This window comes from Bos indicus x Bos taurus, chromosome 12, assembly GCF_003369695.1.
Source record: "Bos indicus x Bos taurus breed Angus x Brahman F1 hybrid chromosome 12, Bos_hybrid_MaternalHap_v2.0, whole genome shotgun sequence".
NCBI lineage: Eukaryota > Metazoa > Chordata > Mammalia > Artiodactyla > Bovidae > Bos > Bos indicus x Bos taurus.
This window is the reverse complement of record NC_040087.1, coordinates 30,782,984-30,795,909: the sequence shown is the minus strand read 5'-3', so window position 1 is coordinate 30,795,909 and position 12,926 is coordinate 30,782,984. Positions and strand designations below refer to the sequence as shown.

General features: G+C 46.6%; 1 protein-coding gene across 3 annotated transcripts in view; it reads left to right on the top strand.

Moving 5' to 3' along the window:
* MTUS2 (microtubule associated scaffold protein 2) overlaps nucleotides 1-12,926 on the top strand; it is a 388,026-nt gene that overhangs the window by 327,620 nt on the left and 47,480 nt on the right. For all 3 annotated transcript variants that reach the window (XM_027557497.1, XM_027557498.1, XM_027557499.1), the window contains one exon: nucleotides 7,043-7,109. In XM_027557497.1, coding sequence (XP_027413298.1) covers nucleotides 7,043-7,109 — 67 coding nt within the window. The remainder of the gene's footprint in view (nucleotides 1-7,042; nucleotides 7,110-12,926) is intronic.

Below are 12,926 nucleotides of genomic sequence, written 5' to 3'. Positions count from 1 at the left end.
CAGTGGCCTGTGCTAATTATATGTGAAAGAAATAGTACTTATTGATTAAGTCGAAGCATGGCATCAGTGCTCCCTTAAAGCCATAATAACTGAAATGAATAAAAGGTCAGTCCACTTCCCAAAGGAATTTTCCACAGTGCTATATTAGGGATCTGGCCCATCTTCACAATATTAATATTGAAAATGAATGCTGTATTCACCAAAGGCAGTATGAAAGCGACACTGAAGACTTACGTGTTCTGTTGACGTCACCTGGTGGCTGGTTTGTTTTGAAATATAAAAGAAAATGTTTCCCTGTTAAGACAAAATTTTACCATGTGGAATTAACCCTCATGGGTGAGAAGCAATATTGTTTTGTGGAGGAATGAAAAAAAATTCCTTTAAGCTCTTTGTAATTACATGTGTAGGTATATCACTTTGGGTTTCAAAAATTCACAATAAAAAGGATCTGGATGTTTCCTCAAATACCAGAATTGTATAGATTTTTAAATTTAACTCCTTGTTAAGGCTCTTGTGTTTAGCCTGGGAAAAAGGGGCCCAGCTCAGGTGATCAAATTTTCCTGATCTACACTGATTTCAGGGCAGGCTAAAAAGGAAGTTTAGTTGGGCATATTTAAACTTAAATATATATGTATACATATATATACACATACATACATACATGTATATGATGACATCACCGACTCAATGGACATGAGTTTGAGCAAAGTCCAGGAGAGAGTGAAGGACAGGGAAGCCTGTCCATGGACCTCATACTGCAGTGCCTGGGACCGCAAAGACTCAGACACAGCTGAGCGACTGAACAACAACAACATATATTTTTTAAATGTACATACATATGTCCTTTAAAAAAACTATTAGGTGGGGAGGAGGAAGCTGACAAAAACACTCAAAACTATAGTGAATTTTATGAAGTTTTCATCAGCAGGCTTATAGCTGGTCAAGCATTCTTTCCGGGAGAGTTGCCAACCAGAGGCAGACTTGGCAAGAAGGGCCCATCTTATGGGGTGACAGAGGTCCCCAGAAATAGCCAAAGTGCTGTTTGGTGTTGCTGGCCCTCCTGACCTTTGCCTGGGGCGCTCCCTTCCTAGCCCCCTGCTTACTCATCCTCTGGTCTCAGGAAGTCCCCAGGCTGGCCCTGCCGAGTTGAGTTTTATCATGTTGTTTTGTAATTACTTGTTTGTTTACTGACTCTTTGGGAGACTCCTCAGCTTCTTGAAGGCAGAAATATCCTGCCTGGCTTGTCTGCCTGCCAGTGGTGTATGTGTGTGCTCAGTCGTGTCCAACTATTTGCGACCCCGTGGACTGTAGCCCACCAGGCTCCTCTGTCCATGGAATTCTCCAGGCAAGAATACTTGAGTGGGTTGCCATGCCCTCCTCCAGGGGATCTTCCCCACCCAGGGATCGAACCTAAGTCTCCTGCATCTCCGGCATTGACAGGAGGGTTCTTTACCCCTGAGCCATCAGGAAAGCATGCTACGTAATAGGTGCTCAGTAAATATGTGCCATGTTGGATACATTTCCTGTTTCTGGATCAGTTGGGGTGAAAACTCCTCAGATTTACTCAACCTTTTATATGTCGATGATCATTCAAAACACATATATTCAATTTTAATAAAAACCAGGCTGTTCTGTTGGTTCCTAATGTGGGGAGGGGCTTAGGTGGCTGATGCCCAAGAGAGGGTCACATGGGCGATGCTAACTAACAAGAATGGGCTTTTTCACTTCCTGTCATCCCCAGTTTCACACGGGCGGCACTAGCCGCCTAAACAGACAGCCCTGTTGACCAGGCATGTTAGGATAAAAGAGTGTGGCAGGCTTGCTTGGGGCTTGGCCTCACATTCAGTTGCTTGGAGTTCACAGAGTGATGAGCAGGTTGTATACTTTGCCAGGCTTCTGTAACCAGGACAGATCGAGGGCAGTGTTCCCCAAGACTTTGCAGCGCCATGGCTAAGGAGAAACTGGGCTTCCCTGTAGCATACTGATAGGGTGAGAGGTGGTGGGGAGCCTGAGATGTTCATGGAGGGGAGCCTCTGGGATTCCGTCTGCGGGTGCAGCGGGCCATGCTGGGGACACAAGAGGACTCGGAGTGCCAAGGAGACATGCCGAATCACAGAGGCAGCTAAAAAGACACACTCCTGCCATGGGGCCAAGACGAACATTCTACAAGCGTCCCCTTTCCAGTTAAGCCCATCGTGGAGTAAATGGCTGTTTTAGAGGAACAACCTTCTTGGACTTGGCGATTTCTGGACTGTATCATTAGGATAGCTTGGATGCCTAATACTGAGCTCTATTTTTAGCCTGTTGGAGTGAAAGCAGGGGCTCGTGTGCTTGGCACCAGTGAGGAATTTTCCACTCAGTCCCCATGTAGGGAAGCACTAATCTAACGCTGGCCCATCGAGGAGACCTTGCTCCTATTTCAGCCATCCGCTGTGTCATCACCCCGGATCTGGCTTAGGGTGGAAGATGGGGGAAGGAGGATGGTGTGTGAAAGCCTTTCCAAGGGAACCTTCGGGGCAGCCTCACTCCTGATAACTCAGCAGAACTTCAGGCCATGCTGGGCTCTGCTGAGCCACAAAGGGTTGGAAGGGTGACTCTACGAGGCAGGGAGTGGAGAGTGGAAATTCCCTATAGGTTCTCATCCTGCCTGAGGAGCAGTGTCCCCGGAGTCCAAGCTGTTGACTCATTCCATCACGTCATTCTGGTTTGGCTCGAAGAAAACCAAGAGGAACTTAATTGATGCAGAGAATTCATAAATTAGAAGAGTTATGTCATTTCAAAAACAGGCACTTAAGGAAGAAGGGCTGCAGCTCGACTGCTCTGGCCAGTCCCCTGGAGCAGAGCTGCGCCAGCATCTTCAGCAGGGACGCGTGGGGAGGCGGTCGGAAAGGGTCAGAGAAAGCTGACCAGGAAAAGCTAAACAGCTACCCTATCAAGTATTACAGCCCCATGTAGGCTGGAAGGGAAATGAACTGAAGTGCAACCCGCAAATCCACACCAAGGACAAATACCCTGCCAAGGAGGGCAGGGGTGGGTGGGATGTGAATGTAGCCAGGGAATATTTTCAGTGAAACAGAGTCATCAGGGGCTGGCAGTGCCTGTCCTCCAGTTAGATGTAGAAAGCTTGCTGGTAACTTGTGCTTGGATCCAAGCTGGGGATCGGTGTGATTTGGGTGTCAACATTGGGTCTTTATAAGTGTGGGTTGGAGGGAGAACCTCCTTGTGTTAGTGTTTGATGAAGAGTGTAGACCTTGGCTTGAACCTCCTGCTTTGCCACTTCCTGGATAGTTGTGCATGTTACTTGGCTGATTTCCTAACCATGGAGCCTCAATTTTGTCCTCCAGAATGGAAAATAAACCATGGAGCCGGTTGACCATATTTGGAGGAGTAAGTGAGCAAAAGGCTTACCCTGTGCTGTGCCTGGTGTCTAGGAAGTGTTTGGTCAGTTCAGTTCAGTCGCATAGTCATGTCTGACTGTGACCCCATGGACTGCAGCACACCACGTTTTCCTGTCCATCACCAACTCCCAGAGCTTGCTCAAACTCACGTCCATCGAGTCAGTGGTGCCATCTAACTGTCTCATCCTCTGTCATGCCCTTCTCCTGCCTTTGATCTTTCTCAGCATCAGGGTCTTTTCCAAGGAGTCAGTTCTTCCAATCAGGTGGCCAGAGTATTGGAGTTTTAGCTTCAGTATCAGTCCTCCCAATAGATATTCAGGACTGATTTTCTTTAGGATTGACTGGTTTGATCGCCAGTGTTTGATCAAGGTCAGTGTTAATGTTGATCTAGTAATCAGCATGGGCTTCCCAGGTGGCTCAGTGGTAAAGAATCCGCCTGCCAATGCAGACAATGCAGGAGACAGAGGTTCCATCCCTGGATTGGGAAGATCCCTCTGGAGAAGGAAATGGCAACCCACTCGAGTATTCTTGCCTAGGAGATCCCATGGACAGAGGAGCCTGCTGGGCTACAGTCCATCGGTTGCAAAGAGTCATACACAAATGAGCAGACACACAATCAGCACACCTTTCCCGAGTTTAGTTATTTCCCTTGACTTTTTAGCCATCAGATTTGTTGCTTCTGTTTGGCAGCTGACACTTCTTGATGAGCTGTTTGATGACTTTGAGACCATTGGTTTGGTCATCTGCCTTTGCAGAAGGTTGGGCATGAGGGCAGGATGGATCTTCATTGATCATCCTCATCTTTGCTTCCCAGAATGTAGAGGGTGCAAGTCTCTCATCTCACTGGCTTCCCTCCTGTTTGCCCTGCATCTCTTTTCCCTTCCCGCCTCCTCCTTTTCTTCTCTTCCTTCTTCTCTTTCGCTCCCTCATTTGCATTTCTCCTCAAGCAAAGATAGGTGGGGCAGGCCTGACCATACATGTCAGTGTCGTTTTCATCCAAGTGATTCAAATCTAAGGATCTTCACCCACATCATCAGCACCGTCTCTACCTGAAGCCTGTCCTCCCTGGACCTTCAAGCCCCTCCTTTCCCATGTCCCCAAGGCTTCCGTGGCTGGAAAGTGGGGTGTGATGGCTGGTGATGCGGGATACCCACGTACGGGTACCATCCACCCAGGGCTTCATCCCAGGGCTGCTACAAGAGCTGAGGGAAACCTTGGCTTTGGATTAGCAGTCAGAGTTGGCTTATGGATTTTTTGTTAGGTTCTGGTTGTTCCGTTTGCAACCTTGACTAAGTCTTTGCAACTCTCAGCAGCTCAAGAGTGAATCGTGAGTGATGCTGTTTCTGTTCTGATAAGGTTAGTATTTCAGTTCTCTGACTGTGCTTCAAATTGAGGATGTGAAGTGAAAGTCCCTCAGTTGTGTCTGACTCTTTGCGACTCCACTGACCATACAGTCCATGGAATTCTTCTCCTGGCCAGAATACTGGAGTGGGTAGCTATTCCCTTCTCCAGGGGATCTTCCCAAGCCAGGGATAGAACCCAGGTGTCCCGCATTGCAGGCGGATTCTTTACCAGCTGAGGTACCAGGGATATAATTCAAAATGTCTCTTTCTCAGGTGCCGCTAGTGATAGAGAACCTGCCTGCTGATGCAGGAGACATAGAAGATTAGGGTTCAATCCCTCAGTTGGGAAGTTCTCCTGGAGAAGGAAATGGCAACCCACTCCAGTATTCTTGCCTAGAAAATACAGAGGAGCCTGCAGACTACAGTCCATGGGGTCACAGAGTTGGACATGACTGAAGTGACTTTGGAGATATTGAAGGAGCAGAAACAAGTTAGTTTTTTCAGTAGTTTGAGATCATTTCAGGGTAAATACTGAAGTTTACCCTCTCTGGAATATCAGGCTCTCTTAATCTGTAGTAACAAGTCAGCTGGCTGTATTCTGCTGATGTTCGAACAAGGACCTGTCCCTGTGATCAGTCTGATTAAATGTTTTCCCCGTGTTGTACTCTCTAGTCTTTGAACTTAGAGTAGAATCACAACAGAGCCAGGAAGGTGCTTTAAAAAGAGAGAGAGAGAGAAAAGAGATAAATGCAAATTCTCAACACATTCAGATATTCAATATGGAAAAGCACCTCTTATCTGTAGGATGTCATCCAGTTGCAAATAAAATCAAAGGAAATGGCAGAGTTGTAATAACAAGCAATGCTTTTTATAGAGGGTATAAGTGCCAGGCATTGTTCTGACTGCTTCACCTATGTTAATTTATTTAACCATCAGGATAACCCTGTGCAGTGGGCATGGCACTGGAAGGGTATGCGCTCTCAGAGGTGGTCTCCTGCCTTCAAGTTCCTGGAGGGCAAGGATGCCGCAGGCTGGGGTGGGAGGTGGGAGCTTCATGAGTGAGGTGGGGTCGACTGTCCCCCAAAGGGTATATCGTTGCTGCATTAGTCTCAAGAGATCCGTGACTTAATCACTGTTAATGCTTGTGACTAAAATAGCTCTCAGAGTTTTATTTTGGCATGAAATTCTGGTATTGCTTAGCACATGCCCTTTGTATGACCTGAGACCCTGCCATGGGCCCAGAGTAGCTCACATGTCACCAGGGTCTAAATGCAGAAGACACAGGGACACAATCGTGACAACTGTCTATTCTCGTTCAGCCCAGATTGTCCGGAGGTGCTGACATCAAAGTCAGTGGAGGTTATGAAAGAAAGAGGGTTCACGCAGCCTTGATGATATCTCTGCTAGATATTTGGTATCCATTTAAGCCAAAATTCCCTCTTGGGAAATGTTTGCGTTGGGTGTGCATTCTACAGAGTGAAAGAAACTTTCCTTGAAGGCCTGTATTTTTGGCATCTCTCACTGGAAGAGAATTTACAGAACACATCTTTCCTAGTTATTATTAATAATAAAATCATAACAAATGTAAGTCTTGATGCTGACTCATATCTTCAACTGCTTCTCTGTTTTATGTCCTAATAGGAATTTGATTTGAAAACAAGTAAGCAGTCATTTAGTGACAAATGGCATTCTTTGCAGTAAATAATACTTCGAGTGGGAGTTTTCCTCTTCTTCCAATGCACAGAGTGGAACAAAATACTTGGAGACCTCTAATTTAGGTGTTGATCTTATGACAAAGAGAAATGTTTCGTATTAGGTTTTCTGTTCAGTGTTCATTAGGTAGCTGGCCGTGCGTGTATGGACGAAAGGGTAAGTTTAAGGAGACTTGGTAAAATAAACATCTGTCTGTCAGAGAGCTATGGCATTGGCATTTTCATGGTCAAAAATCTCGTTAATAGTGACAATAATTAAAAATGTAAAAATAATATGTAACAGTAGATTAATGTGTAGACATGCAGAGAATTACTGTAGGTTGATACCCACAGAGTAGAATGTAGAGAAAAGTGCAACTACAGGGTATTATTAATATTATATGACAAGCTTTGTGATTTGAATGTGGTACAAATGAATGAGTCATACTTGGCTTTGTTAAGTTTTGTATATGCTTATCTAATGAGAAAATTATCTCCTTAAGGACTCGACTTATAAATATTTGCTTAATGTGATTCATTAGTTAAACATATGAAAATCCTTATCCAGCCTCAAACGAGGGGAATCTCGGTGTCCGTTTTGTTTTTTCAGAATGAAAGTGCCCTTGTGAAAGAGAAAGAGCTGTCAATCGAGCTTGCAAACATCAGGGATGAAGTTGGTAAGTGGGGCCTCAGCATGAGGAATGGGAAGAGGGTGTCTTTTTCCTGGTATGTGAACATGTAACAAAAGCAGCTGTGTCTCGATTAATAACCAGAGCAGACCTGCCTGGACAGATGGGAGCATCTTCCCCAGAGCAGTGGTGGGTTCTTGTAGTCTTGGGGGCGGGGCACTGATTTCTCTGCAGCATCTCTGTTATCATAAAGGCAGCTTGCTAACAGTTCACAGTGGAACTAATCAGGCTTGACTCCACTTCTCACAGATGGCAGCGCATCTCTGCATCTGCCTTGTGTGGGGTGACACGCACCCCCCGTGTGATCCCTCCCTCTGCCCCAGGGAAGGCACAGCTCCTAGAAGCAGCTCAGCTCTGGTGGGTAGCTGGAGCGCTCCCGGTAAGATGCTTCCTGCCATTGTTCACCCCGCCGTGAAACATTGTGATCTAGAATGTGAATCTGGATGGCTGTAACAATGCTAGGGTACATCTCGAAACTCCTCCTCTTTGGCCGATAGGATGGTGTCATTCTGGCTGAACCATAGGAGACCTTGCCAGTGACGGGATGACCCCTAGACCCTGGGATATCTTCTATCATAGACTTTCACTCTTGGCCATAGGTCAGACCAAGGATCTGCCACATTCCGATTACTTGATCCCATTCTGTTCTTGGGATCCTTTACTCCAGCAGAGGTGACATGAACATGACCTAGTTCCCTCAGCATGCTCTTCTCTTTATGAGGAGCGATTCTCCTCCATCCAGTGTGGTCCTGGGGGTGGACCACCTGTGCAGGTGTGGCGTCCTCCGCCAGCAAGGCCCTTGAACAGGCCCATCCATCCTAGGTGGGTGGCACCCATTTTGGGGTCAGCTGTGAGGCATCGAGTGTAGAGGCCAGACTTCCTGGAGAACACGGGCCCCCAGGATGCATGGTGGATGGGGTCATGATTTTCAGTTTCCCCCACCCTTTCTTTTTAGAAGTGAAAGTGTTAGCTGCTTCAGTTGTGTCCGACTCTTCGCAACCCCATGGACTGTAGCCCTCCAGGTTCCTCTGTCCATGGGATTCTCCAGGCAAGAATCCTGGAGTGGGTTGCCAATTCCTTCTCCAGGGGATCTTCCCCACCCAGGGATCAATCCCAGGTCTCCCACATTGCAGGCAGATTCTTTACCATCTGAGCCATTATTTTTACCTTCAAGTTTGTGTTTTGTTTCTTCACCATGAGTTTTCCACTTCCTCTGCCATCGAGACAGGGCGGCCGTGGCCTCTTCTCCCCTCCTAGGGGAGCAGTCCTGTGGGGAAGGCCTCACGTCATGGCCCCTCCCCAGCCTCACCTGTGCGGCGCCCACACGCCCGCCAGTGGGATGGATGCGCAGGACCGGAAGCGGCAGTGTTGGTGAGGGTCTCAGGTGAAGCCCCAGTCCACACACGCGTGTCTCTCTCATGCAATGGTCGGGCTCTTGGGTGGTTCCTGGGCCGTGGAGGAAATGACTGAGGTCCTGGCAGAGTGAGCTGGCTCACGTCCGTGTCCGCGGGTTCTCCTTCATCAAAAAGAAATTTGATTAAAGAAGAGAGTGATGACAGGGCAGTCTGCAAGGTGACTCATAGCTCTGAGGTGTGTAGCACCTTGAGTCTGAAGACGGAGGACAAACTCTTCCACTGTGGGGTGAGTGCCTGCCAGGAGAGATGTCTGCTCCCCCTGGGCAGACGTTAGATCCAGGTGTCCGTCCTGACCCAGCGGGTGAAATGTACCAAACCCAGTGCCCTTACCCCCTGTGCTTTCCCGAAGCTTCTGAGTGCAGGAGGAACCCCTCAGGGATCACATTGGGGCTTTGTATGGAAGTCTTCTTTGATTTCTGCATTAGTGCTAAGAGGAGCACCAGAATTCACCTGCAAAGTAAAAAAGCCATGGGGTGTGGGGAAAGGAAGGCCATTCAGCCCAGCATTCGGCTCCAGAGTGCGCTTTAGCTGTGAGTCCCTGAGCCACTGTGGAGGCGGCATTTGTGAGGGGGAAAGACAGGGGGACGGGGGGACCAGCCGTTAACTGTAACATCATGAATTCTGGTGTCTTGACCTGAGCGGTGTTCCTTTGAAGTGAAGAGGGCACCTGGCTATGTTCACCAAGCTGGAAGCTCTCTGAAGCCCACTGTTCCAGAGTTTTTATAATCCATCCTCCAGTGCCCCTCTCCCTGGAGGTTGGTGAGGGGGCCCGGAAGCTCCAGCCCTCTGATGGCCTGGTCTGTCCTGTGACCCACCCATCCTGAGGCTTTCTAGGTGCCTCAGGGAGTCACCTCCTTAGCATAAATTCAGTCACAGAAGGACTCATTATAAATATGAGAGACACTCCTGTCACCCAGGAATTCAGAAGGGTTTTAGGAATTCCAGGGGACAAAGACCAGTACCTCACCTAGCCAAGGCACCTGGCCAAGGTACTGCCCAGACATAGAGAACCCCTCCTGCATTCAGCAGTTTTCTGAGCACTTTATGTAGCAGGTGCAGTCAGCACATTGTGATGGAGGTCCAGGCCTTAGTGACTATAGTCTGTCTACTCACTGCACTTGAGAGATCAGTAAATCCAGACTTGGTCAAAGATTTTATCTAAAGCTGAGTGTCTGTAAGAAGGACCAAGAAGAAGAGCTTAGTTCTCCTTAATCTCAGTCCATCCATTCATTAAACAGTTATTTATTAGGTACTTAGTATGTGCCAGGAGGGCTATCCAGGTGGCTCAGTGGTAAAGAATCCACCTGCCAATACGGGAGACTCAGGTTTGATCCCTGGATCGGGAGGTACCCCTGGAGAGGGAAATGGCAACCCACTCCAGTATTCTTGCTTGGGAAATCCCATGGGCAGAGGAGCCTGACAAGCTACAGTCCATGGGGTCACCAAGAGTCAGACTGAAGTGACTTAGCTCGCACTTGCGTTTTTCATCTGACCCGAAAACTTTAGAAACGTTAATGTGAAATGTAGTTTTAAAACCGAAAGCAGTGATTAATAAAGCAGTCATTCTGGCAAAGCTTCTTAAGTGTTGTACAGGAAGCTAAGTGGTTAAGTCTACATTTGGATTCAAGTTGGCATATTGAAACAGAGCAAACAATACCTGAATGTTTTCTGCAACATGAAATAAAAACATTAAAGAATTCCAAGAGCTTTGATACAAAGGTATGATAGTAATCTAAGTTTGTGATAGTAAGCACTGGATTGTTATTTATTATGTTCTTAAGTTACTAAATAGAATGAAAATGTCAATTTGCTCTTGTTTATAACTAACAGCTTACATATACACACCCCACTGTAAGTATATTTGTGAGATGATTTTACCTCCTGGGGTTTATACAGAAAATGTGTTTTCCAATTTATGATCATAATCCCTTGTATTTACCAGGAGCTTAGTACTTACCAAGCTCTGTCATATGATATGTTTTATTTATTCATTCATTCAGATTGCTCTGTGAAGTAGGTGCTGGTGTCTCTTATATGAAATTGAAGCTCAGAAAGATTAAATGACTTCCAAAAGAGCATACAGCTAGTGTGTACAGAGTCGAGTCTTAAACCCGAGTCTAGAATTCTTCTACTCATTGTATGTGATTTTACTACAGCATCTCCAGCATCACCATCACATTTGGTGATAATTTTTAATTTAATAGATTAAAAAATCAGGTGAACAAAATAAAATAGCTTTTTCTTCCAGTTCTATATGTTGTTGTTCAGTCGCTAAGTTGTGTCTGATTCTTTGCGACCCCTTGGACTACAGCACGTCAGGCTTCCCTGTCCTTCACCAGCTCCCAGAGCTTGCTCAAACTCATGTCCATCGTTGATGATGCCATCCAAGCATCTCATCCTCTGTTGCCCCCTTTTCCTCCTGCCCTCAATCTTTCCCAGCATCAAGATCTTTTCCAATGAGTTGGCTTTTCCCATCAGGTGACTTCCACGCAAAAGGATGAAAGATGCTAGTATGCATCTGTCCAGACATAGGTTAGAGTATAATTATGTTAATTCATCAGTAAGCTATAGCTGTTAGGATTGGGTTCTAGAACAAATAGCAAACTCCCTAAAGAATGGGAGTTTACTCAAAGTAGATGTTTATTTCTCCCTTATATAAAAGTTGGAGGAGTTCCAGGTGGCTCAGTGGTAAAGAACCCACCTGCCAATCCATTGAATCTGCATGCAGGAGATGCTGGTTCGATCCCAGCTGGGCATGGCAACCCACTCCGGTATTCTTGCTGGAGAATCCCCATGGACAGAGGAGCCTGGTAGGCTGTGTCTATGGGGTTGCAAAGAGTTGGACGCACCTGAGCATGCATGTGAGCACCCAGGGGTAGGTGTGATTCTGTTCCACTAAGTCCACGGAGGGGGTGGGCAGGCTTCCTACAGCTCAGCATTCTCCCATTCCCAAGACAGTGGTGCTTCATCTAGTGGGCCAGGGTAGCTGTGGTCAGTACTAAGTGCCACCTGGTCATCACATCTCTAGTCCAGTTAGTAGGATGGAAGAGGGAATGAACAAAAAAGCAGAGACAGTAGGTCAGCTCTTTCCTTGGGAAAAACGTTTCCAGGAATTTCTATCTCATTGCCCAGCTCTAAGTCACAGGGCAAACCTAGTCATAAGAAGGACCTGGAGTTGTGCTCTTCTTTGGTGACTTTGCCTGGATATTTTACTGCTATGGAGGAAGGCGAGAATGTGCTGTGGGCCTCACTTTCCTCCATCAGTAAGATGGAACCCTAGTGCTTGTCACACTAGCTGAATGAGAGGAAAGGATGGAGCGCAATGTTTGGCAGGAAATTGGGGCACAGTATATGCTAATTCCCTTAGGTTTCAGATTAGATTCTGTTGTCTTCCTTCCCTTCACAGCTTAAAAAAAATCTAAGTTAAAATGCAAAACCCAAGAAGGCACCTCAGAAAAAATAACTAATCTTGGGATCACAAAAATAATGCACATTTTCTTATGTATAAAAATATCTCTTCTAAGCACACCAATGAAAAGACAATTTGCCAGACTGGATAAAAAAGCAAGATTCAGCTATGGGCTGCATAAGAGAAATCCACTTCAAATGTAAAGGAGTGGATATTTAAAAGTAAAAGGAGAGAAAAAAGATATACTATGCTAACACAGAGAAGGCAATGGCACCCCACTCCAGTACTCTTGCCTGGAAAATCCCATAGACTGAGGAACCTTGTGGGCTGCAGTCCATGGGGTCGCTAAGAGTCGGACTCGACTGAGCGACTTCACTTTCACTTTTCACTTTCACACATTGGAGAAGGAAACGGCAACCCACTCCAGTGTTCTTGCCTGGAGAATCCCAGGGACAGGGGAGCCTGGTGGACTGCTGTCTATGGGGTCGCAGAGTCGGACACGACGGAAGCAACTTAGCAGCAGCAGCAGCAGCATGCTAACACCAGGCTTCCCAGGTGGCGCTAGTGGTAAAGAACCTGCCGGACAATGCAGGATATGTAAGAGATGTGCGTTTGATCCCTGGGTCGGGAAGATCTGCTGGAGAAAGGCATGGCAACCCACTCCCATATTCTTGCCTGGAGAATCCCATGGACAGAGGAGCTACTGTCCATGGGGTTGCAAAAGTGATTTATCAACTAAACAACAATAACAGTGTTAATATTACGCAAAGTAAACTTCAGATCAATACCGTTACTATAGATGGAGATGCCATTACGTAAGGATCAAGGAGTCAGTTCACCTAAAAAAGATAGCAATGCTGAATACCTACGTGCCTAGAAATAGAGCTTCAAATCAGACGAAGCAAAACACGGTGGAACTGAAAGAAACAGACCCACTGTTACTGTTGGAGACTTCAGCACTCCTCTCCCAGTCCTGAGAGA